The following is a 27,308-nucleotide window of genomic DNA, read 5'->3' as shown; positions in this document are numbered from 1 at the left end:
TGGGTAGAAATGGGAGCACGCAGGAAGCCCAGACAGTCACAGAGTGAACGAGCAAACTCCACACACACACACAGCACTGAAGATCAGGATAGAACCCAGGCCTCTGGATCTCTGGAGCTGTGAGGCAGCAGCTGTATCTGCTGGGCCACCATGCTTTGCTCTTGATCTCTCTGTATCTGTGTGTGAGAGAGAGACCTGCATGCTGTACATGCACACATGATGTATAGAGATCTAGAGACCTGGGTTCTATCCTGATCTCGTGCTCTCTCTTTCTCTGACCCACCCACCCCTCCCTCTGACCCACCCCTCTCCTCCTCCCTCTGACCCACCCCTCTCCCCCTCCCTCTGACCCACCCCTCTCTCCCTCCCTCCAACCCACCCCTCCCTCTGACCAACTTCTCCCTTCCCCCTCTGACCCACCCCTCCCTCCCTCTCCCCTCTGACCCACCCCTCTCTCCCTCCCTCCGACCCACCCATCCCTCCCTCTGACCAACTTCTCCCTCCCTCCCTCCCTCTCCCCTCTGACCCACCCCTCTCTCCCTCCCTCCGACCCACCCATCCCTCCCTCTGACCAACTTCTCCCTCCCTCCCTCTCTCCCCCTCTGACCCACCCCTCTCTCCCTCCCTCTGACCTACCCCTTGCCTCTCTCCCTCCCTCTGACCAACCCCTCTCTCCCTCCCTCTGACCAACCCCTCCCTCCCTCTGACCCATATAACCATATAACAATTACAGCACAGAAACAGGCCATCTTGGCCCTTCTAGTCCGTGCCAAACTCTTACTCTCACCTAGTCCCACCAACCTGCACTCAGCCCATAACCCTCCATTCCTTTCCTGTCCATATAGCTATCCAGTTTAACTTTAAACGACAACATCGTACCTGCCTCGACCACTTCTGCTGGAAGCTCATTCCACACAGCTACCACTCTCTGAGTAAAGAAGTTCCCCCTCATGTTATCCCTAAACTTTTGTCCTTTAACTCTCAACTCATGTCCTCTTGTTTGAATCTTCCCCACTCTCAATGGAAAAAGCCTATCCATGTCAACTCTATCAATCCCCCTCATAATTTTAAACACCTCTATCAAGTCCTCCCTCAACCTTCTACGCTCCAAAGAATAAAGACCTAACTTGTTCAACCTTTCTCTGTAACTTAGGAGATGAAACCCAGGCAACATTTTAGTAAACCTCCTCTGTACTCTCTCAATCTTATTGACATCTTTCCTATAATTCAGTGACCAGAACTGTACACAATACTCCAAATTTGGCCTTACCAATGCCTTATACAATTTCAACATTACATCCCAACTCCTATACTCAATGCTCTCATTTATAAAGGCCAGCATACCAAAAGCTTTCTTCACCACCCTATCCACATGAGATTCCACCTTCAGGGAACTATGCACCATTATTCCTAGATCCCTCTGTTCTACAGCATTCTTCAATACCCTACCATTTACCATGTATGTCCTATTTTGATTAGTCCTACCAAAATGTAGCACCTCACATTTTTCAGCATTAAATTCCATCTGCCATCTTTCAGCCCACTCTTCTAACTGTCCTAAATCTCTCTGCAAGCTTTGAAAACCTATCTCATCACCCACAACACCACCTATCTTAGTATCACCTGCATATTTACTGATCCAATTTTACCACCCCATCATCCAGATCATTAATATATACGACAAGAACAACATTGGACCCAGTACAGATCCCTAAGGCACACTGCTACACACCGTCCTCTAATCTGACACACAGTTATCCACCACTACTCTCTGGCGTCTCCCATCTAGCCACTGCTGAATCCATTTTACTACTTCCATATTAATGCCTAACGATTGAACCTTCCTAACTAACCTTCCGTGTGGACCCTTGTCAAAGACGTTACTGAAGTCCATATAAACAACATCCACCGCTTTATCCTCGTCAACTTCCTTAGTAACCTCATCAAAAAATTCAATAAGATTTGTCAAACATGACCTTCCACGCACAAATCCATGTTGACTGTTCCTAATCAGACCCTGTCAATCCAGATAATTATATATACCATCTCTAAGAATACTTTCCATCAATTTACCCACCACTGACGTCAAACTCACAGGCCAATAATTGCCAGGTTTACTCTTAGAACCCCTTTTAAACAATGGAACCACATGAGCAATACGCCAATCCTCCGGCACCATCCCCGTTTCTAATGACATTTGAAATATTTCTGTCAGAGCCCCTGCTATTTCTACACTAACTTCCCTCAAGGTCCTAGGGAATATCTTGTCTGGACCTGGAGACTTATCCAGTTTTATATTCCTTAAAAGCGCCAGTACTTCCTCTTCTTTAATTGTCATACTTTCCATAAATACCCTTCTTGTTTCCTTTACCTTACACAATTCAATATCCTTCTCCTGAGTGAATACCGAAGAAAAGAAATTGTTCAAAATCTCCCCCATCTCTTTTGGCTCCGCGCATAGCCGTCCACTCTGATTCTCCAAGGGACCAATTTTATCCTTCACTATCCTTTTACCACTAACATAACTGTAGAAACCCTTTGGATTTATTTTCACCTTACTTGCCAAAGCAGCCTCGTATTTTCTTTTAGCTTTTCTAGTTTCTTTCTTAAGATTCTTTTTACATTCTTTATATTCCTCGAGTTCCTCATTAACTCCAAGCTGCCTATATTTATTGAAGATCCCTCTCTTTTTCCAAACCAAGTTTCCAATATCTCTTGAAGACCATGGCTCTCTCAAACTTTTAACCTTTCCTTTCAACCCACCCCTCCCTCCCTCCGACCCACCCCTCCCTCCCTCTCTCTCTCTCTCTCTGACCCACCCACCCCTCCCTCCCTGTCTCTCTGACCCACCCACCCACTCCTCCCTCCCTCTCTCCGACCCACCCCTCCCTCTCTCCCTCTCCCTGACCCACCCCTCCCTCCCTCCCTCTCTCTCTCTCTCTCTCTCTCAGACCCACCCACTCCCCCTCCCTCTGACCCTGTCTCCCTCCCTCTCCAGCACCTTATCTACCTGTACCACTATCAGTGCTCCGTAGACTGATGTTACCTTCACGCTGTTGTCCATGCCCTACCCTTAGTCCTTCCAAAGTACATCACCTCACACTGACCAGGATTTTTCATTGCATCCTGCAGTTTACAACCACTATCAGCAATGGCACCAATTTTCAACCATCTGAAGCTATGAATCATACCTCGCACATCCAAATGATTAATGTTTATAACAAATTGTAAAGGTCCCACCCATATCTGTGGTCCAGGACTTTTAATCATATACCATAGGCCCATGGATTTAAGCACCTTGTGTCTAAGATCTATACTTTAACGATAATGTGCTCTTCTGTGTTCACTATGGAGAAGGGCATTGCAGCTGGAGATTTTGGGGAGAGAGATGTTGATGCTCTAAAAATCTCCAGCTGCAATCCCTTCTGCGTAGTGAACATGGAAGTGCCCATTTAAGACCTTTCCCACTTCCTGTGGCTCTACACACAGAGAGCCCCAATCATTCACTGGTTACCTGGCATATGCTTCTTTTTCATACTAAATCAAGCCCTCAGTAGCTGCTGATATCCTTCTTCCTATGGAAGATGTTGACCTGCATTTTCACTATTGTACTTTTAAAGGAGAATCTCACTGGTCAGATGCAGATCTACCTACCAGTTCTTAGGTTGAAATCTGCCTTCCCCCAGTTCAGGCCCTTAATTTCTGAACCCACTGTCTCTAATTGCCTTGAACCCTGTGTAGTTATAGTTACTATCCCCAAACAGCTTGCCTACTGATACTTCAACCACTTGCCTGGCCACATTTCCTAGGATCACAGGACGATTAGTGTACTGCCACAGTGTGTCCTCCAGTATGCACTTTCAAAATATCACCTCATTGATTCCTTTCTCACTGAGGTGACTCCAGCTAATGTTGGGGAAGTTGAAACCTTCCTCTTTTGAAAAACACCTAGACACAGAGTAATACCGCATGGAGACAGATTCTTCAACCCAACTTGTCCATGCTGACCAGGGTACCCAAGCTAGTCCCATTTGTACATGTTTGATCTGTATCCCTTTAAACCCTTCCTATCCAGAGACATTCGTATTTCTCTTTATATGCTGTACTCACCGCTGTCACTTTTTCTGGCAGCTCATTCCATCTACTTACTATCCTCTGCATGATGAAGTTGTCCATCAGGGCCCTTTTAAATCTCTCCCCTCTCACCTTAACCCTTCTTTGGTACTCTTTCTCTGGGAAGAAAGCTGCGCACATTCACCCTAAGCATGTGTCCCTCATGATTTAACATACTTGTATAAAGTCACCCCCTTAGTCTCCTATGCTCCATGGAATAAAGTCTTAGTCTGCCCAACCTCTCCCTATAAACCTACCCCTTGAGTCTTGGCAACATTCATGTAAATATTCTTTCAGCTCTTTCCAGCCAAATGATAGTTTTTTTTTTATAACCAAGTGACCAAAACCAAACACAATATTCCAAGTACAGCCTCACTAATATCTTGTACAACTACAACATGGCATCACAGGTTCTATGCTCAGTGGCCTGAATGATGAAGGCTAACATCACCACCCAGTCTACCTGGGAGTTCAATTTTAGGGAATTGTGTACTTGCACTCCAAGGTTTTCATTGTACAACAGCTTCCAGGGCCCTACCATTCCCTGCGAAGTCTGACCCTGATTTGACTTCCCAAAAGGCAACATCTCACATTAGTCTGAATTGAACACAATTTGCCATTTCTCAGCCCACTTACCTAGCTGATCAAGATCTCCCTGCAATTTTGATAACTATTTTCACTGTGATACCATCTATTTTAATGCCATTTGCAGACTAACTGACCATGTATTGTACATTCTTATCCACCTCTATCTCCTAGTGACTAGAAGGGTCTGAAGTACACCCTCAGTGCCATGACTGGCCTTTGTTTTATTTCTGAACTCATGTAACCTCACCTGCAGAGACTTGGGGGATGACTTTTCCCATTCCTGCAGCGACGGACTTGTCCGTGCACTGCCACATCCGTCACCCCTGAAGGTCCTGTACGTGGAACATTGGGATGAGAGTCCTGCTTTCCCTTCCACCATGTCAGCCCCGCCCTGTGTCTGAGCTTTCAGTCACAAGCTGTGAAATGCATTTTGCTTTTGTGTGCCCTCTCCCTGCCCCTGTGGCTGTGCATCTGACTCTAGCCTCGGCCCTGTTTGTGTTTCAGTTTGACCAGGAATCTTCCACCCCACAGACGGTGCCACGGTACAGCCCACTGCGCAGACTGGCCTCTTCCGTCTTCTCCTCCTCCTCCCTGGAGACGGAGCACTACCCTCATGCCAGCACTACCTTCCTGCAGCGGAGCCGCTCGGCGGAGAGCAGCCCTGCTCGCCAGCCGGCTTCGCGGAGACACCTGCCCCTCATCTCCGGCAACCACCGCCTCATGCCCTCTGTGCTCCGCATCTCCCGTAGCCAACTGCAGCAGGTCTGGGCCCGTTTCCTGTCCAAGACTTGAGCCCCCATCTCGCCCCCAGGCAGGGGCAGGAAGCTGCAGTGGACTGGTAGTGTGGGGGCAGCTGGGTGGGTAACCATGTCCCAGGCCGGGGCAGGGACCTGATGTGGGCTGGTAGTGCTGGGGCAGGCGGGTGGGTAATCGTGCCCCCAGGCTGGCCCTCAGTTTCTGCATGTCTGTCCAGGCAGCACCTGTCGACTGTCTGGGGAACACACCTGTCACTGTATACGTAGTGTAGGTGGAGTGGCACCCTTCGATCCACATCCCCTGCCCCTGCTTCTCATACTTTGCCCCGCCCACCCCCACCCCTCACCACTCCCCAACTGTTCGTGCCCCCGCCCACACCCCCTAAGTCCATGCACTCCTTGTGCTCCTCATGACTCCCTCTCCCATCCCTCATTCCCCTTCCTTCCACTCCTCATGCCCTTTCCCACAGCCCCTACCCCTCGCAGTCCCTACAACTTGCCCAGCTCAGTAACCTCTGTGACCCCTCAGACCTGCCAAGCTGTGTATGTTCTCTCCCCACCCCCCAGCTCAGCTTAACCTCTCCTCCCACCTTTGCTCTGAACATTCACATCCCCACCCTTATGACTGTGTGGCCCCATCCCATGACCATCTCTTCCTCTGCACTTCCCTTGCCCCCACCCACCATGTCTGCCCACAGCCCCTCCTGGGTGAACCAATTCCTTCTATATCCCCCTGCCCTTCTGGGATGTTGCAGGATTTTAGGGTTTGGGGTTTTTGGTGTATCCTGTCCCATGACTGGGAGCAGATGGGAGCCCCCATTCTCCAGGAACTTCTGGCAGAGGGTGTTGCTGGGTGTGCTGCTTCTTCCTCCATCTGAGAGCTCAAACCATTGCATGCCTTGCTCCCAGGAAGTCGTCACTGTCCAGGCCAGTGCTTACTGTCCCTCCCTCACTGTCCAGGAGAGGGTGGGGGCTGAGCTACCTCCTCAAACCTCTGTAATCCTTCTGGTGAAGGTGCTGCTACAGTGCTGGTGGGGAAGGAGTTCCGGGATTTAGTAAAGTGACAGTGAGAGATGCCTGGTTGAGGGCATATGTATTCTGATGGTGGAGAGAGGGAATGTTTTAGGAGGTGGTGTTTGGGGGTGGATGAGCTTAGTGAGGTGGTGGTAGTAGTGTTTGGGAAGCTGATCAGGCGGCTACTTTGTCCTGGATGGAGTGAGTTCCAGAGTTGTTGGAGCCAGTGGGGAGTGTCCATCATTCTCCTGACTTGTGCCTTGTAGAAAGAGGAAAGGCCTTGGGGAGCAGGAAGGTAAGTCACTTCCTACAGGCTCCCCAGCCTGCATGGTGGGTCCGGTGTTTGTGGTAAATGGTGAACCCCCCCCTCCACCCTAGTATGTTGACGCTGGGACATTCGGCAATGGGATTGCCACTGAATGTTTGGGATAAGTGGTCAGACTGTTGTTGTAGATGGTCACTGTCTGGTATTCTTATCGCACCAGTGTTCTTTGCTGCCACCTGTGACCCCGTGCCTAGAGTTGGTCTGCCTGATGCCTGAGATAGGCATGTTGTTGGAAACTTCTGAGGGTTGGCATTGGTCAGTGCTCGGAGAGGTGGGGGTTAATCAGGGAAGGTCAGACTGCACTTATTCTGGGAGTTTGAGGTTTATTCACTGACTAATTTTGATGACAGAATTAGGATGCCAGTGTAGGTATCAGTGAGAGGTCTGGTAACAGGGTCAGGGGGGTGCGGTCAGTAAGGGGCCTGGTAATGGGGGGTCAGATAGGGCCAGGGGCCTGGTAATGGGGAGGGTTTCAGAGAGGGGCCTGGGGCCTGGTAATGGGGAGGTCATTGAGGGGCTTGGTAATGGGGGGGGGGTCAGTGAGGGGCCTAGTAATAGGGGGTCAGAGAGGGGCCTGGTAATGGGGAGGTCATTGAGGGGCTTGGTAATGGGGGGGGGGGTCAGTGAGGGGCTTGGTAATGGGGGGGGTGTCAGTGAGGAGCCTGGTAATGGGGGGTGGTCAGCGAGGGTCCTGGGACGGGGAGTGGTCCGTGAGGGTGCTGGGACGGGGGGGTAATCAGCGAGGGTCCTGGGACGGGGGGGGGGATGGTCAGCGAGGGTCCTGGGACAGGGGGGTGGTCAGCGAGGGTCCTGTGATTGGGGGGTGGTCAGTGAGGGTCCTGGGATGGGGGAGATGGTCAGCGAGGGTCCTGGAATGGGGGGTTGGTCAGCGAGGGTCCTGGGACGGTGGGGTGGTCAGTGAGGGTCCTGGGATGGGGGGGTGGTCAGCGAGGGTCCTGTGATGGGGGGTGTTGGTCAGCGAGGGTCCTGGGACGGGGGGGTGGTCAGCGAGGGTCCTGGGACGGGGGGGTGGTCAGCGAGGGTCCTGTGATGGGGGGTGTTGGTCAGTGAGGGTCCTGGGACGGGGGGGTGGTCAGCGAGAGTCCTGGGATGGGGGGGGTGGTCAGTGAGGGTCCTGGGACGGGGGGGGATGGTCAGCGAGGGTCCTGGGACGGGGGGATGGTCAGCAAGGGTCCTGTGATGGGGGGTGTTGGTCAGCGAGGGTCCTGGGACGGGGTGTTGGTCAGCGAGGGTCCTGGGACGGGGGGGGTGGTCAGCGAGGGTCCTGGGACGGGGGGGGGCGGCGGTTGGTCAGCGAGGATCCTGGGACGGGGATTGGTCAGCAAGGCTCCTGGGACGGGGGGGTTGGTCAGCAAGGGTCCTGGGATGGGGGCGGGGGGGTTGGTCAGCGAGGGTCCTGAGAGGGGGGGGGCGGGGGTGGAGGTGTTGGTCAGCGAGGGTCCTGGGACGGGAGGGGGGTGGTCAGCGAGGGTCCTGGGACAGGGGTTAGTCAGCATGGGTCCTGGGACGGGGGGTTGGTCAGCAAGGGTCCTGGGATTGGGGGGGGGGGTTGGTCAGCGAGGGTTCTGTGATGGGTGGGGTGGTCAGCGAGGGTCTTGTGATGGGGGGTGTTGGTCAGTGAGGGTCCTGGGATGGGGGGGTGGTCAGCGAGGGTCCTGGGACGGGGGGGTGGTCAGTGAGGGTCCTGGGATGGGGGGGATGGTCAGCGAGGGTCCTGGGACGGTGGGGTGGTCAGCAAGGGTCCTGTTATGGGGGGTGTTGGTCAGCGAGGGTCCTGGGACGGGGTGTTGGTCAGCGAGGGTCCTGGGACGGGGGGGTTGGTCAGCGAGGATCCTGGGACGGGGAGTGGTCAGCAAGGGTCCTGGGACGGGGGGTGTTGGTCAGCAAGGGTCCTGGGACGGGGGTGGGGGTGGTCAGCGAGGGTCCTGAGACCGGGGGGGGGGTGGGTGTTGGTCAGTGAGGGTCCTGGGACAGGGGTTGGTCAGCATGGGTCCTGGGACGGGGAGTGGTCAGCGAGGGTCCTGGGATGGGGGGGGTTGGTCAGTTGGTCAGCGAGGGTCCTTGGACAGGGGGGTTTGTCAGCGAGGGTCCTGGGACAGGGAATGGTCAGTGAGGGTCCTGGGACAGAGGGTTGGTCAGCAAGAATCCTGGGATGGGGAGTGGTCAGCAAGGGTCCTGAGACAGGGAGTGGTCAGCGAGGGTCCTGGGACGGGGGGTGGTCAGCGAGTGTCCTGGGATGGGGGGGTTGGTCAGTTGGTCAGCGAGGATCCTGGGATGGTGGGGGGTTTGGTCAGCGAGGGTCCTGGGATGGGGAGTGGTCAGTGAGGGTCCTAGGACAGGGGAGTGGTCAGCGAGGGTCCTGGGACGGGAGGTGGTCAGCGAGGGTCCTGAGATGGGGGTGTTGGTCAGTTGGTCAGCGAGGATCCTGGGATGGGAGGGTTGGTCAGCAAGGGTCCTGGGACGGGGAGTGGTCAGTGAGGGTCCTTGGATGGGAGTGGTCAGCGAGGGTCCTGGGATGGGGGGGTTGGTCAGTGAGGGTCCTGGGACGGGGGGTGGTCAGCGAGGGTCCTGGAATGAGGGGGTTGGTCAGTTGGTCAGTGAGGATCCTGGGATGGGGGGGTTGGTCAGCGAGGGTCCTGGGACGGGGAGTGGTCAGTGAGGGTCCTTGGACAGGGGAGTGGTCAGTGAGGGTCCTGGGATGGGGAGTGGTCAGCGAGGGTCCTGGGATGGGGAGTGGTCAGCGAGGGTTCTGGGACGGGGAGTGGTCAGCGAGGGTCCTGGGACAGGGGACGGGGGGGTGGTGTTGGTCAGCGAGGGTCCTGGGACAGGGGAAGCAGTGGTACAGCACTTGTAAGAGCTCAATGCCATCCTTTGCCCTCTTGGCTACACACAAATCATCTGGGTTCAAATGGGCGTTACCAATGTTGTAAGTGTGGGAGATGGGGAGAGTGGAGTTCCAGCCAAGGGGCCAGATTGGGGGTGAAAGGTGGGACTGGGTTCAATCTAGAGAAAGTGTGGGGGCTAGTGTATCCTAGTCACAGAAAGCAGTTGCTTCAGACCTCAGTGTCTGTGCTGACCATCCACCATCCAGTTACACTAATGCTACGCTCATAGACTATTGTTTATTTTCCTGCTTTCCCACCATCTCCCACCACGTTCTCTTACTCATTCGGGACAGTTCACAGCTGCCCATGTGTCGTCGTGAAGTAGGAATAAACCAGAGCACTTGGGGAAACCCACACAGCCATCAGGAGCACATGCAAACTCCCCAGGGAGGACAGTGGACTGTCCTTAGCAGTGGAGGGAGGGAGGGTGGGGTGAAGGATTACAGCTCCCTGCTGGTCAGGGAGAGAAGAGGGCAGCCGGGAGCTCAGGCTGGAGCTGAGAGTCAGAACACAAAAGGCCAGAGGTGGCGTGGGACTATATGATATACCAGGGACCGAGTCCAGTTCCCATCAGACACCACTGGCAGGGAGGGAATATTGGCAGGCCTGAGGAGTGAGGTCCCTCAGCAGGGAGGGACTGAGGGCAGGCAGCGAAAGTGCAGTCTGACTGGAGCAGAGATTAGAGTGGACATGAGGAGCTTGTTCTTGCCCCAGAGATAGGTGAGGTCTGGAGCTCTACCTGACAGGATGGGAGGAGCAGAGACCGACCCCACTTTCAGACAGTCCTGGGTGCATAGATGAGGAGCTGTATGCTGAGGATCCCCACCCTTTTCTGGGAGACGGGGTTGGGTGGCGGGCATAACAGGTAGGGAGCGCTCTGCTTTGATCATGACAGAGAAAACTGGGCAGAGCAGCAGCAGTCAATACTGTTAGCTTTCTATCGACTCTATCACTCATTGGTTCAGTCAACGGTGGTGTACTGCACACACTGGCAAGGCCAGTACTGACTGCTGTCCTCCTCCCACCCTACCCTGGAGGGAGTGGGAATGAGCCACTACATGGCTTCTGGTGAAGGTGCTCTCTCAGTGCTGGTGGTGAGGGTGTTACAGAGTTTAGACCCAGTGTTGGTCAAAGAGCAGTGAGAGGGGGTGAGGGTTAGATGGTGAGCACTGCAGTCACTGTGTACCAGTAGTGTGGAGAGGGAGTGTGGATGGGGAACAGCTACTTTGTCCTGACTTGTGCCTTGTCGATGGGGAAACGCCTTGGGGTGTCAGTCACCACAGGAACCCCAGCCTCTGTCCGGCTCCTGTAATCACAGTCTCTGAGTAGGTGGTCCAGTTGTGTTTAATGAACGGTAATCCCCCAGGACGTTGATGATGAGAGACTTGGCGATGGGATTGGTACTGAATATCAGGGGTAGGTGGTCGGACTGATTGGAGGTTAGTCACTGGGGACTAGTGCAAATGTTAGCTGACTGTTGCCTTGGTCTGGTTGGACGACTTTCTGTGTTGGATAGTGGTGCCTGTATCACGTTGGGTGCTGAGCTTCCAGTGCACTGATTTGTAACCCACGTGGACCTAAGTACAGGAGACTCTCTTCCACCACTTTGCTCTCTGCCTCACCCAATCACCCTCCTCACGGCTTCACCCGATCACCCTGGTCTGTAGAAATGCAGCATCCTCCTGTCCGCCCAGAGAAGAGCCCACAGCTTTCCCCAAATATCCAGACAACAGGCTAGCCCCACCCCTCCTTTTTAGGCTGATGTTGATCGAGGGGCTCTCCACAGATTGGGAGCAGGGATATGGAGCTGATTATTGCTGGGAAGATCATGTTACGAGTGTTCCCACAGTTCTGGGCAATTAGATTAGTCACTACACTACAACTTTACGCCCATGGGTTTTTTAACTTGAAGCGTAGCGCACTGACTTCACTGTATAATGCAGTTTTAATCAGAATTCTTACTACTGTGAATAAAGGGGAGGGGGTCTTTGCATGTAACTCAGGCTGCTCACTGGCTTTCCCACGAGCCACTGTATTATACGGAACTGTCTGTGGACGGGCAGTATCCTTCTGCATGGAACGTGCTGTAAATACTGGCTGAGGATTGTAAATTGTAATTTCTAACTGAGCGGCTTTATGCAGAGTGGCGCGAGGATTCAGATGGAACTCTAAACTTGAATTTGTGCCTTTTGCCCTTGTATGGAGTGTAAACATCTGCAATGGCAGCTGTATATTTCCCCAGATGTCATTAAAGCTTGGAGATCAGACTCGTCTGCAGTTGCCTCTGATTCTTTGTAGTCTCATCTGTCTCTTTTGTGAATGATGGGCACGGTGTACTGACCCCCAGCTCCACGCTCAGACCACAGGGCAGACAGCAGGGCCAACCCGGGCACCGGGAGCAGTGGTGACAGAGCAGATCAGAGCAGCCTCACTGGCCGGGCAAAGGGGCTGTGGGGTGGGTGCATGGACCAGCAGCTCCCCACTCCACACAGCAGGGCAGCAAAGGCACAAATTCATTCTTACAGTCTCCGCGTTCCTCGTACAGGTGTAACCGTTGCTGCTTTCAGCAGAGCTCTCATCCAGAGATGCTGTCAATCCCCTGCCCTTCCCACAGGGAGCCAGACCCACAAGGCCCATTCCACCGGGAGCCCAGCTCTTTGCTGGGCAACCAAGGGGGAGTGCCCACACCCAGAGTGGACAGCAAGTACACACCTTCAGGGCAAAATCCAGGCATACAGGGATTTACTCCAACCCATCCAGTCACTACCCAACAGTGCGAGAGCACAGTGTTGGGAGAGTTTCACTCTGTCTAACTCTGGGAATGTGTGGTGGGACAGTGTGGAGGGAACTTCACTCTGTTTCTAACCCGGGGGGTGTGTGATAGGATGGTGTAGAGGGAGCTTTACTCTGTGTCTGACCGATGCCCCAGGAGTGTGTGATGGGACTGTAAAGAGGAAGCTTACGCTGTGGTTGACCTTGGGAGTATGTGGTGGGACAGTGTAGAGGGAGTTTCATGCTCTGTTTCAATTTGTGCCTTGGAAGTGTGTACAGGGACAGTGTAGAGCAAGTTTCATGCTCTATATTTTGCATCCCTGCCCTGGTATTGTGCCCAATGATTTGGAGCTTGGGTCTGAAGTTCAGCCAGAAATTGAAGAGCAGCCTCTTGAGATAAACCACGACTGGAGCCTTGACCACTCTGTGGAACACTGACTATTCCAGACTGTCAAATTGACAAGTGCACTGGGAGTCTGTGACCCAATTTATAAACCTGTTGCACAGGGCTGTTTTGTCCAAAGCTTTCCATCCCAAATCCACAATGTAAAGGGGAAGGAATCCTGTGAAGACAGACCTTCTTCCACTGGGGACACCCCGGTGGTAGAACAGACCATCTCGGGTGTCTGTACAGCAAACAAGGGTCAGGGGGTGGAGAGTGTGCAGGAGTCCCCTGCACAGAAAACAGTTGGTGGAACAGCACAGAGGGAATTTCTAAGGGCCAGCTCCAGAGCAAGTTCTGGGTCAGATAACCAATTCCAAGTTGCTCTACACTCATTGTGATGGGATGGGATCCATTCCCTCCTTGTGCTGAGAGTGATCCAGCTGTTCCTGGCTCCACAGATCCAGTCAGAGCCAAGTACTAAGGCAGAGAGGGACACCTCTCTGCCCCATTGTCACCTACAGATCCAGGTTAGGCAACTCACCACATTAAGTTCACTTTGCCAGTTACCAGGCAGCACCCTGACCCTGGGAGCCACAGGCACCAAATGATCCCCAGCTCCTTGCAGGCGAGGCATAGCGTGCTGCCATGCAAGTTCCAGATGATGTGGTAGGCAGTCACTCAGTGTCCTCCAACACCAGCTACAGGAACAGTTAGCTGCAGAGGGGAATTGGGGTGATGTCCAACCTCATCTCTCTGGGACATTGAGAGTACACCTGCTGTGTGGTGGTCCCACCCAGAGTGGGCCCTTTGCTCAGGGCCAGGGACACTGTCCAGCTGGTCTTCGGAAAGAAGCACCCTTCCTGTACACCGGCTGCTGCTGAGATAGCAGAGAGTCTGACAACCAGACCTCTGGATGTGTTGGCTGGGCTCAGTACCTAACATCATGTTCCCTGACACCCAACACTGCAGTGTACAGACCCCAGTCAGGTCCAACCCCAACAAATGCACCTTCAAAGTTTGGCTGTTCCAAATATTTGTTTGGAAGGAAAGCCAGGGAGCTGGACATGGCAAAGGGGAGGGTGGACAGGGCTGACTGGATAGGGGATATTGGTAGGCAGGTGAATTTGTGGGAGGGTCAGCTCTGAAACCAGCCTAGGGGCTCTCTCAATCTCTCAATATGCTAACGGTCTCATTGTAGTACACAATACCTCAAAAATAATATTGACCACATGAGCAGGTCAGAGACTGGCCATCCTGTGGTGAGTGACTCACCTCCTGACACCCCATCCACAAAGCACAAGTCAGGAGTGTGGTGGACACTACCCATTGGCCAGGATGAGTGCAGCTCCAACAACTCTCAAACTCAACATTATCCAAGACAGCTACTCAATTGTTTCCCCGTCCACCCCCTCTCCACACCACCAGTGCACTGACAGAACCTCCCAAACCCAGACAAGAGAAGATGGTTCCCCTTCCAGCTGGGAAATATCTCACCACTCAGTCTCTGTAACTGAGTCTAAAACCTGGAACTCCCTCTCCACCAGCATTGTGGCATACTGTATTTTCAACAGTGCTGTCAACAGACATATTCACTAATGATCTTTGTACAGTGATCCTGTCCTTCCTTCAGTCCCATGAATTTTCCTCTCCATCACCTGTAGGAGAGCACAAGGGAATCAGCTCCACACTCAGACAGTGAGTCCCACAGCCTGACCCTCCAGCCCCGGATTCAATACACCACAATACCTTCTCATTTCTTGAAACCCATGTCCATGTTCTCCAACTCTGCTAGGAACACATTCCCTTCACCCACCCTGTCCAACTACCGCACATCTCTCCACTGTATTCATACGGCATATTGGTCCATGACAACCAAGGTGCCACCAACCTAGTCCCATTTGCCTGTGTTTGGCCCATATCCCTCTAAACCAGGGGTTCCCAACCATTTTTATGCTATGGACCCCTACTATTCTCCGAGGGGTCCTTGGGTTCCAGGTTGGGAACCTTGATCACCTGTCTTGTAAAAACAGTAAATGTACCCACCATTCTACACTTCCCCTGGCAGCCCATACCTCTGTGTGGTAAAACCTGCTCCTCCAGTCCCCTTTAAATCTCTTCCTTTTCACTTTAAGCCTATGCCTAGTTTTGAACTTCTTTATCCTGGGGAAAAAACTGTGGCTGTTCACTTGCCCCTCATGATTTTTCAAACTTGTATATGGTCACCCCGAGCCTCCTTTGCTCCAGGGAAGACAGTCACAGCCATAAGACTTAGGAACAGAATTAGGCCATTTGGCCCATTGTCTGCTGCACCATTCCATCATGTTTGATATATTATCCCTCTCAACCTCGTTCTCCTGCCTTCCCCCCTGTAACCTTTGATCTCCTTACCAATCCACAAACCAATCAAACTCTGCTTTAAATATACTCAATGACTTTGCCTCCAAGGCCATCTGTGGCAATGAATTCCACAGATTCACCACCCTTTGGCTAAATAAAATTCCTCCTCATCTCTGTTTTAAAGGGATGCCCTTTGGTCCTAGACTCCCACACTATAAGAAACATTCTCTACACTTCCACAGTATCTCAGCCTTTCAATAGTCGAAAGGTTGCAATGAGATCCCCCCCTTGTTCTTCTAAACTCCAGCAAGTACAGGTCCAGAGCCAGCTCTTCATGTTAACCCATTCATTCCTGGAATCATTCTCATGAACTTCCTCTGAACCCTCTCCAATACCAGCACATTCTTTCTTAGATAAAGGGCCCAAAACTGCTTACAATACTCCCAAGTGTAGTCTAACCGATGCCTTAAAAGGCCTCAGCATTACATCCTCACTTTTGTATTCTAGTCCTCTAAAAATGAATGCTAACATTGCATCTGCCTTCCTTACCATGTAGTAGAGAGTCCTGTATAAGGATTCCCAAGTCCCTTTGTACCTCTGATTTCTGAATTTTTCTGTTTAGAAAATAGACTACGCCTTTGTTCTTTCTACCAAAGTGCTTGACTACGCTATATTCACTCTGCCACTTCTATATGCATTCTCCTAATTTAAGTCCTTCTGCAGTCCCTGCTTCTTCGATACTACCTACTCCTCCATCTACCTTTGTGTCGTCACAAACTTAGCCACAAAGCCATCAATTCTGTCATCCAAATCATTGACACATAGCATGAAACCCCTGTAGAACCTGCAGCCAAGCAGAAAAAGCCTCTTGCCAGTCCGTCTTCTAATCAGTCCCTTCTTGTAAGTCAAGCCCTTCAGTCCCGATAACATCCTTATGTATCTTTCCTGCACCCTTTCCAGCTTAAGCACATCCTTCCTATAGTTGAGTGACCAGAACTGCACACAGTACTCTATGTATAGTATCAACAAAATCTTGTACAATTGTAACATGATGTTGCAATTCCTACAATCAAGTGTCCTCACTGATGAAGGCAAGTGTGTCAAATGCCTTCTTCACCACACTGTCTGTGGTCACCACTTTCAGCAGGCTATGTACCTGAACCCCTAGGTGTTTGGTTTACAGCACATTCCAGGGTCCTACCATTTACTGTGCAAGTCCTGGCCTGTTTAGTTTACAAAAATGCAACACTTCACACTTGTCTGAGATAAATTCCATCTGCCATTCCTTTGCCCACTTTTCCAGTTTACAAGAAGAAAACCTGTCAGTTACACCACCAATTTGGGGTCACCCGCAAAATTGGCAATCTTGGAGTCCAAAGTCCGTAGCTGACTGAATTACACAAGTAGATAGGCCGATAAAGAAGGAAAACAGCATACTTGCCTTCAATGGTCAGGGCATGAGCATTAGAGTACGGAAATCATGTTGCACTGTATAAAACTTCGGTTTGTCTGCATTTGGAGTAGTGTGTGTGTGCAGTTCTGGTCGTCCCATTACAATAAGTGTATGAAGGTTTTGGAAATGATACAGTTCACCAGGATACCAGAGTGTTGGAGGTTGAGGAGAGACTGGATAGACATTTCTAAGAATGAGAGGCATTGATAAACAGTCAGAATCGTTCCGGATATGTCCAATACTAGAGAGCATGAATAATATTTGAAGGAGATATGTGGGCAAGTTTATAGAAAGGGTTGCAGAGAGTGGTGGAAACAGATACAAGAGTGATATGTAAGGGACTATTAGATAGACACTGAATGTTCAGGAAACTGAGCAATACAGATTATGTACAGACAGAAGAGATTCATTATCGTGTTTGGGGGGAGACACTCTAGGCCAAAAGGCCAGTTCCTGCGCTGTACTGTTTAATATTCTGTGTTCCAAACTGAATCATTTCATCCTCATCCTTATCCAGATCATTAATATAGATGGCAAACATCAAAGGGCCCAGCACCAGTCCCTGTGACACACTACTGTGCACAGGCCTTCAATCAGAAAAAACCTCCACTACAACCCTCTGTCTCCTCTTACCATCTTAGATCTCTTGTGATCGAACCTTCTGGACCAGCCTAAAATGTGGAACTTTGTGGGCCTTACCCATGTACATTTGGGTAATATCTACTGCTCTGCCCTCATCATTCCTCCTTGTTACCTCTTCAAAAAAAAACTCAGTCATGAGACACAATTTCTCACCCACAAAGCCATGTGAACTGTGCCAAATAAGTCCTTGCCTTTCTAAATGCTGGCAGACACTGTCTCAGAATCCACTCCAGTACCTTTCCCACCACTGATGTTAGGCCCACCGGCCTGTAGTTCCCATGCTTGTGTATGAAGGCACAATATTAACCACCCTTCAGTCTTCAGATACCTCAGCTGTGGTTAATGGAGATACAAGTATCTCTGCCAGGGCCCAGCAATTTCTTCTCTACAATCTTTCAATGTCTTAGGATACATTGGGTCAGTTCCTGCGGATTAATCCACCTTTACTCTGCCATCGTTGCTTTTGTAATGTGGATATGTTTCAGGGCATCATTGTTCCTTTACCTGAATTACCTAGCTTTCATGACAATTTCATAACATATGTCAGTGATAATAAACCTGATTATGAACTAAAAACAAGAAATGTTTATTTAACTTTTCACCTGTCTCCTGTGGCATGACACATAGATGACCCTTTTACTCCTAAAATAGAATTCTCCTCTACATTATTTGCCAAGAATATCTCATGTCAGGTTTTTGCCCATTCGATATCCATTTTTGTACTCTTACATCCTTTGTACTCCTCAAGGGATTCACGGTATCAGCTGTCTCTGTCTGATGTATGCCTCCTCCTTTTTCCTCACCAGAGCCTCATATCCTTCATCCTATACCTTCCAGCCTTGCCTTTCACTCTAGCAGGGACATGCTGACCGTGAACTCTCCCTACTTTTTAAAGCCTTCCATTTGCCAGAGCCTCTGGAAAAGCCTCTATAAAATCAGGAATTTAATTTGTGGACCAGTGCTATCTTTTTACATAACTATTTAAAAACCAACTGATTTATGGTCAGTGATCCAAACTGCCCCATCCAATCCCTCAGCACTATGTCAGTCCCAGTCCATAAGAGGGACATTTCTCCAGCTTCTCTGCTCACACCTTATGGTTGTAATCCCCTTGTCACTGGGACCCCGGTGAAGCTTTCCTATACCCTCACCCTTTCCAGCTGTCCACCCAGTGATGGGCAGTGGTCCTGTCTTCCAACCCCTGCGTCCTCAGACTCAGCAAAGTCTCTCCCTCGTTGGGAGAGAGACCAAGGAGTGGGTAGTGCTACAGACACTGGAGAGTCCTTGCCTCTCCCTACGGAACTGAGGAAGGAAAAACACCCCACCCATAGTTCCAGCCTGTTTGGTAATTTCCCACCCCACTGTAACAGAGGGAGAGCTGCCATCCCCCAGCCTCACCCCTCATATACATCCTCATCCCTCATTTCCACCCCTTATATACATCCTCATCCCACAGCCTCACCCCTCACATACATCCTCATCCCTTACCCTCACCCCTCACAAACATCCTCATCCCTCAACCCCAGCCTTCACATACATCCTCATCCCTCACCCCCACCCCTCACATACATCCTTATCCCTCACCTCCACCCCTCACATACATCCTCATCCCTCACCCCCACCCCTCACATACATCCTCATCCCTCACCCCCACCCCTCACATACATCCTCATCCCTCACCCCCACCCTTCATATACATCCTCATCCCTCACCCCCACCCCTCACATACATCCTCATCCCACAGCCTCACCCCTCACATACATCCTCATCCCTCACCCCCACCCCTCACATACATCCTCATCCCTCACCCCCACCCCTCACATACATCCTCATCCCACAGCCTCACCCCTCACATACATCCTCATCCCTCACCCCCACCCCTCACATACATCCTCATCCCTCAACCCCAGCCTTCACATACATCCTCAACCCTCACCCCCACCCCTCACATACATCCTTATCCCTCACCTCCACCCCTCACCCCCACCCCTCACATACATCCTCATCCCTCACCCCCACCCCTCACATACATCCTCATCCCTCACCCCCACCCCTCACATACATCCTCATCCCTCACCCCCACCCTTCATATACATCCTCATCCCTCACCCTCACCCCTCACATACATCCTCATCCCACAGCCTCACCCCTCACATACATCCTCATCCCACACCCTCACCCCTCACATACATCCTCATCCCTCACTCTCACCCCTCATATACATCCTCATCCCTCACCCTCACCCCTCACATACATCCTCATCCCACAGCCTCACCCCTCACATACATCCTCATCCCACACCCTCACCCCTCACATACATCCTCATCCCTCACTCTCATCCCTCATATACATCCTCATCCCTCACCCCCACCCTTCATATACATCCTCATCCCTCACCCTCACCCCTCACATACATCCTCATCCCACAGCCTCACCCCTCACATACATCCTCATCCCACACCCTCACCCCTCACATACATCCTCATCCCTCACTCTCACCCCTCATATACATCCTCATCCCTCACCCCCACCCTTCATATACATCCTCATCCCACACCCTCACCCCTCACATACATCCTCATCCCTCACTCTCACCCCTCATATACATCCTCATCCCTCACCCCCACCCATGCTACACCTCTTCACACTCACTCCCACCTATCCCACATCCCTCATCCATTACCATCCCAGGGTGGGTGTGGGCGCTCTGGGGTCTCACACAATTGCACATCGCTCCTGGGCTCGTGTTCTATTGCTCAGCTCTAGCCCTGGCTTCTGACCATTCACACACTCAGCACGGACTGTGTGGGCTCGAGAGACTGGGTGAAAGCTGTGGGTCAGAGGTCGGAGTTGGTTATGCTGCGGGTCGGAGGTCAGGCTTGGGATGAAGATCATGGCTGGGGTGAGATTGGACAGATCAGAGATCAGGGTTGGGTCAAGGCTGTGGGTAAGAGGTTGGGTTGGGTCGAGGGTGTTGGGGGGATTTCGGGGTGAGGTGGGATGGTTAAGGGATAGATGATTAACATAGGGTCTTTGTTTTGCAGATGGCGATGCCCGCTGTGGACTGGACACCCCCGGGGGTATCGGGAGCCTCTGCCAGCCCCCCACAGCTCTGGGTCACCCCTGTGGGCTGGCACCTGGTGCAATGTGAGGCGGGGTCAAAGGGCGAAGAGCTGGCCAGCGGTGGGGCTCCAGAGGAGGGGGTTGGCACGGGGCAGGGTGAGCTGAGCTCAGAGGAGAGCAGCAGGAGCAGTGGGAGCAGCCAGGAGGCAGCGGCCTCCACCCTGCTGGCAGAGGAGGGCCGGGGGCCAGGGCTGGGTCCAGGGCCAAGCCGGGGGCTGGAAGGTGAGGCTGAGCTTGAGGAGGGATCCAGGACTCTGGTGCTGTTCTCACCAGGGGACGCCCAGCGATCGCCACTGCCCGAGGTGGCCCAAGAGGGCGAGCAGGGTACACTGGCTGCCCTCACTCCACAGGGTGAGAGGGTGCAGCCCCTGGGAAGCCAGCTAGACGTGTCTGAGCCCGGCACCCTCTCCTCCCTCATCAAATCGGAGGCCAGGCCACTGGGCCCACCACCAGCTGCTGCATCCTGCCCCTTCACAAAGGTAGAGCGCACCTTCCTGCACATCGCTGAGAAGAGCCATCTCAATGTCATGTCGTCAGGTGGGCACCTCCTGCCCCATGACCATTATGAGTTCTTCCAGGCCCTGGAGCCAGGCGGGGAGAGCCTGCAAAATGGGCCGGCCACCCCACAGTCAACACTAGGCCGGGGGAGGAGGGCCCGTGGCCCTCGTTCTCCCTGCCAGCCTGCCCGACCGAGCCGCATACCAGTGCTGCTGCCCGAGGAGGATACGGGCTCTGAGCACTCAGCCTCGGCTTCTGCCTCTCTGAGGGAGCGATTGGGCCAAAGGGGCAGCCGGCCCCCTCCCGGCTTGGCCCGGCTGCTGGTGGGCCGCAGGCAGGGTTCCCGCATCCCTGGCGACCAGCAACCCCCCACTGCCTCTGAGGAGGACACAGCCTCTGACAGCTCCCTGCACCGGACCCCTGGGCGCAGACCACATAGCAGGATCCCACGGCCTATCAGCCCCGCAAAGACCCCGCGGACCCCCTGGGACAGGAGTCTGGCGCAGAACAGCCCACCACGGCCAGGGCACAGGTATGGACCTGCAGAGCTTGGGAGAGGGTGTGTGGGGGAGGGGGGGTGATGGACGGGCCACAGGTCCAGTAGGGCAGAGCCAAATGTGTTGGGAGACATGGATGGGGCACAGGTTGGCAGCAGGGTGAGTGGGGCATAAGTAGTGATGGGAATGGGAGGGGTACGGGTAGAGATAAGACAGGGAGGGAATGGGTGTGGCACTGGTAGAAATGGGACAGTGAGGCAGGAGTAAATGTGGATTAATGGGGGGGACACTGGTATGGATAGGGCAAGGGAACTGGTGGGGGGGGAGAGGTGTTGGAGGGATCAGTACTGAGTAGTAGGCTGGAGGAGGATTGGGTGGAAGGGAGCATGGTAGGCATTGTTATCAGGGGAACAGCTTGAAGGGGATTCTGGCTCCCACTCCTCAAGTCCAGCCCCTGGAGAGCCTGTAGTATGGTGATGGGAGCTTTCCCTTTCCACAGACGCTGCCTGACCTGCTGAGTGTTTCCAACATGTTCTGATTTTATAATGGAAAGGAGCATCTTCATTTGTTGTGTAATCCCAGCAACAACTTTGCGCAGAAGCTTGAAGATAAAAGGCCTCCTGACATAGACGTTGTCCTGTCCCAGTCTCCTCCCAGTCTTTGTGCTCCTGGATCAGTGTGATGGGCAGAGAAAGAATTCTGGCTGCTGGAGGCTCACAGGGTCATGCACAGACACCAGCCAAACATTACAGAGGCAGATTGAAAGACCAGTGACAGCCCCGCTCACCGCACACTGACCTTAAAATTGGTGCCACCTCTATTCACCTAGAAAGTTGGATCAAACCCTCCCTACTCCTCTACCTGAGGAAAAAGCTTCTTTTCTACCCTCTCTCCAGCTTCACGCCATTCTTCCTGTGGCTGGGAAAACCAGAAATGCACACAGGTGAGGTTTCAACATCTTTTTCAGCAGTTACATGATGTCCAGCTCATGTACTCAGCCCCTTAGCCATTGAAGGCACGTCACCCAAGTGACTTCTTCGCCACACTGTGTACTCACACTTGTCATCACTTCCAGAGAACCGTGTACCTACATCTCTCCATCTGTTCTACAACGCTCCCCAGAGACCTGTCAATTACTGTGCAACTTCTGCCCTGGTTTAACTTCCCAAGTGTGACAATTTGTAATTGTCTAAATTAAATACCATCTGTCATATCTTTGCTCATTTTCCCAGTTGATCTAGATTTTGTTGTAATCTTGCGCACAACACCATCAATTTTGGTGTCAACGGCAAACAACATTCTCATCCAAGTCATTAGTATATGACAAACAACAATGGACCCAGCACTGATCCCTGGGGCACACCACTGGTCACAGGCATTTAGTCTTAAAAAACACCGTCTGCCCCTCTGTCCCCTACCACCAAGCCAATTTTGTGTCAAATACGCCAACTCACTCTGGATCACAGGTGATCTCACCTTCCAAACTAGCCTACCATGCAGAACCTTGTCAAAACTCCATACATCAGAATCCCCTCCATTAACTTTCCCACCACTCACCAGCCAGTAGTTCCGCTGGCTTGGCCTTGTAGCCCTTCTTGGAGGAAGACGTAACGTTATTCACCCTCTGGCTTCTGATGCCTCACCCATGTCTAATAGTGAAACCAATAGCTCTGCCACCAACTGCTTATGTCGGATTTTGGAACACCAAATACCCTACATTTACATTTGCTCAATTCCACCTTGCTCCTTCCCATTCACAATGACAATAATTGTCCTTTGTACCCTGCTTTCACCAGTGATAGATGCTGTACTGATTGACCTGTCCTTTCCTGCGTTCTCTTCCTCAACTGAGCAGTGGCATTTTTCCATTGCTACGGGACTGCTCCAGAACCCAGGAAGATTTAGATTCCAACCAACACTCCCCCATCTCTCTACTCGGCAGCAGAGCATGTGACCCCAGCCACGTCTTTGTTCTGTCTGATGCAGTTCAGTTTGGGAGCTGCAGGTTTAAGCAGTGGCAGAGCAGTGTGTGTGTGTGTAGGAAATGGAACAGAGACAGGGAATGCCATTGAACATAGAGGGACAGTAGTGACCAATGAGGGGACAGGGAATGTCTGTGAACATAGAGGGACAGTAGTGACCAGTGAGGGGACAGGGAATGTCTGTGAACATAGAGGGACAGTAGTGACCAGTGAGGGGACAGGGAATGTCTGTGAACATAGAGGGACAGTAGTGACCTGTGAAGGGACAGGGAATGTCTGTGAACATAGAGGGAACAGTAGTGACCAGTGAGGGGACAGGGAATGTCTGTGAACATAGAGAGACAGTAGTGACCAGTGAAGGGACAGGGAATGTCTGTGAACATAGAGGGACAGTCGTGACCAGTGAAGGGACAGGGAATGTCTGTGAACATAGAGGGACAGTAGTGACCTGTGAAGGGACAGGGAATGTCTGTGAACATAGAGGGAACAGTAGTGACCAGTGAGGGGACAGGGAATGTCTGTGAACATAGAGAGACAGTAGTGACCAGTGAGGGGACAGGGAATGTCTGTGAACATAGAGGGACAGTCGTGACCAGTGAAGGGACAGGGAATGTCTGTGAACATAGAGGGACAGTAGTGACCAGTGAAGGGACAGGGAATGTCTGTGAACATAGAGGGACAGTCGTGACCAGTGAGGGAACAGGGAATGCCATTGAACATAGAGGGACAGTAGTGACCAGTGAGGGGACAGGGAATGTCTGTGAACATAGAGGGACAGTAGTGACCAGTGAAGGGACAGGGAATGCCATTGAACATAGAGGGACAGTCGTGACCAGTGAAGGGACAGGGAATGTCTGTGAACATAGAGGGACAGTAGTGACCAGTGAGGGGACAGGGAATGCCATTGAACATAGCGGGACAGTAGTGACCAGTGAGGGGACAGGGAATGTCGGTGAACATAGAGGGACAGTAGTGACCAGTGAGGGGACAGGGAATGTCTGTGAACATAGAGGGACAGTAGTGACCAGTGAGGGGACAGGGAATGTCTGTGAACATAGAGGGACAGTAGTGACCAGTGAGGGGACAGGGAATGTCTGTGAACATAGAGGGACAGTAGTGACCAGTGAGGGGACAGGGAATGTCTGTGAACATAGAGGGACAGTCGTGACCAGTGAAGGGACAGGGAATGCCATTGAACATAGAGGGACAGTCGTGACCAGTGAGGGGACAGGGAATGTCTGTGAACATAGAGGGACAGTAGTGACCAGTGAAGGGACAGGGAATGTCTGTGAACATAGAGGGACAGTCGTGACCAGTGAGGGGACAATATTTACACCATCAGCTTCCCCGAGTGTGCATCAGAGCCTGGTGTCCTGCACCAGGCATTGTGACTGACCAGTAGTTCTGTAAACTATGAGTGAGCAGGGAATACCTTTTGTTTTTAAAGTTTAATCTACACGGCTGAGGGATTTTTTTCTGTGTCATCCTCAAGAATCAGCTCACATTTGGGATAAACACAAACATCAGAGACTGCAGACACTGGAATCTGGAGCAACAAACAGCCTGCTGGAGGAACTCAGCTGGTTGAGCAGCATCTGTGGGGGAAGGAATTGTCCGTTTTGAATTGAGACTCAGTCAGAACTAAGAGGAGAGTTGGGCGGCACTGTACAGACAGGTCATCAGTTACAGTGTGAAAATTCTATTAACTGGTTTCTGTAACAGCTCAGAGCATGATGCGTAACGCCCCTCCCCATCCCTCTAACTCCCACCTACCCCTACCCTTCTTCCTGTCCCTGTAACCCCTCCAGCCTCTAAACCCCTCCCCGTCCCTCTAACTCACTCCTTCCTGTCCCTGTAACCCCCTCCAGCCCCTAAACCCCTCTCCCCATTTCTATGGCCCCCTGCCTTCTCCCTGACTTTCTTTCTCTGTGCTTTCCCACAGGACCAGCTTCCCTGCCCTGGTTCCTGCCTCTCCCACTGAAGATGCTGTGAAGGCGGCCATATCGGCAGCAGGCAGTCCTTGCTCCCAGGGAGGGACGTTGCGCTGTTCCGAGAGCCCAGCCCTCCCCTCCCGCAGTCTCAGCGCCTCAGCCAGGATGCGCCCCCAGTCGAGGACAGACAGCCCGTCACCGTGCCGGGTCAGGAGGGCAACCTTGGAGAGCCGGAGGCAGCACACACCCTTGTCTGGGGCTGGTCCCAGGCCACAGCTCAGTCCGCCAGCTCACTCCTCCAAGGCCAGGGCCCAGTGCGTGGTCAGCAGAGCCAGGCAGCGGGCAGCCAGGTACAAGGGTGGTGGGGTTGGGCTCAGAACACTGCTCGGGGTGGTGCACTGATTCTTTCATCGTCACACAATAGGGAACGTGCCACATTACTCCACAAGAATGGGCCCTTTGGCCCACCAGCTCTGTGGCAACCATGACACCAAATTAGACTGCACACTGACCTACGCGTGGTCCATCTCCCTCTTTCCCTGTATGTTCATGTGTTTAACAGCCTCTTGATCATCACTATCATACCTGCTTCCACCAGCACCCACCCACAGCCCACAGCCCATTCCAGGCACCCACCTTCTCTGCATAAAAATATTTCCCTGCGGTCCAAGTTTGTTTGTCCTCTCCATATGGCTCCTATCCTCAAATCGAGACAACCCTGGTGAACTTCTTCACGCTCTCTCCAAAGCCTCCATGTCCCTCCTAGACTGTGTAGATGCAACATGACTTCCTGACTCTATACACGAGGCTCTAACCGATGAAAGCAGGCATGCCGTATGTTGCCTTACCATCCTATGTGTACATTGCTAGTATTAGGGAATATGCTCCTGCTCTCCATTTCCTGTACATCAATGGTCTGGTCATTTATTGTAAACTTCCCTCCTACATTTGACCCGTGCGGAGAACGTGTGAGATCAGGTGCCTGCGGTGATCCGGTCTGCGTTATCCCATCTAACACCCCCTCTTGTGTCCCCAGCTCAGTGACCAGTTCGGCCGAGCGGCAAATCTTCTGCCCTTGAAGCCTCTACGCCCTGGATTGGTGAAGGACGGCTGGTACAAGCAGGGTTCCAGGAACTCCACCAGAATATTTAACGGCTTCTACAAAGCAGTTACCTTAACGTTTACACATTTGCAGTTATATTGTAAGATATGGGGGGTGATGTATGCTGCATGGCACCTGTATTCCCAGCTCTGACCGATGGCATGCATTCGATTTCTGCAGCACAGCCCTCTGCGTCTCACCAGGAGCATCCGATGGACTCCTCCCAGCACCGGCTGCTCTTATCCCTGCCCTGGCACAGTGGGTGTGAGTGGCAGGCATTCTGGCTTGGCCCAGGCCATTGGCATCACCTGTCACTGGCACTGAACTTTAATTAAACACCCTGATTGCTTGCTCCTCTCTGTGGTTGGACCTAGCCTCCTGTCGGTCATGATGCAGCGCTGAGACACCTAAAACTGACGTGAATCTACAAGGAAGTCATCACTCACAAACCCAGTTGAAGGGAAGAGCGTCACCCAAGGCGGGACTAGGCCAGGGTCAGGGGTCAGCCCACTGACCCTGTGGTGGTGACCTGGGGTGTTTGGGGGCAACCTGGTGAACTTAAGGAGTCAGGGGTCAGTCTGGTGACCCTGCAGGGTTCGGGTTTGACTTGGAGGGTCAGAGGGTTGGCCCAGTGACCCTGGCGGTGGGGGGGTGGAGGGTAGGGTTGATGACCTGGGGTAGACCTGGTGGCGGGTGGGGTTCGGGAGGTGTGGATGCTCCTGACCAGCTCCTTGGGAGCAGGAGCTCACTGCCCTGTCACATCAGCCCACTGTTCCAATGTTTGCGACTACACCTTGAATCCAGGAGCCTGATCTCATCGATCCATACTCCAGCACTCCAGGGTATCCCTGTGTGAATGCGATGGCTCCTTTAGTTCTGAGCAGC

At 52.4% G+C, this 27,308-nt stretch overlaps 1 protein-coding gene across 7 annotated transcripts in view; it reads left to right on the top strand.

The window, feature by feature from the left end:
* Positions 1-27,051, top strand: part of LOC140191622 (tau-tubulin kinase 1-like) — a 70,138-nt gene extending 43,087 nt beyond the window's left edge. For 4 of the 7 annotated variants that reach the window (XM_072249192.1, XM_072249217.1, XM_072249201.1 and 1 more), the window contains 3 exons: positions 20,335-21,443; positions 25,333-25,671; positions 26,358-27,051. In XM_072249192.1, the coding sequence (XP_072105293.1) occupies positions 20,335-21,443; positions 25,333-25,671; positions 26,358-26,400 (1,491 nt within the window). In that variant the 3' untranslated portion in view covers positions 26,401-27,051. The remainder of the gene's footprint in view (positions 1-20,334; positions 21,444-25,332; positions 25,672-26,357) is intronic. The other 3 variants (XM_072249234.1, XM_072249225.1, XM_072249243.1) reach the window with 2 other exon arrangements.
* Positions 27,052-27,308: the final 257 nt, after the last annotated feature.

The sequence above is a fragment of the Mobula birostris genome, chromosome 2 (genome assembly GCF_030028105.1).
Source record: "Mobula birostris isolate sMobBir1 chromosome 2, sMobBir1.hap1, whole genome shotgun sequence".
NCBI lineage: Eukaryota > Metazoa > Chordata > Chondrichthyes > Myliobatiformes > Myliobatidae > Mobula > Mobula birostris.
This window is presented reverse-complemented; position numbering and strand designations above follow the sequence as displayed.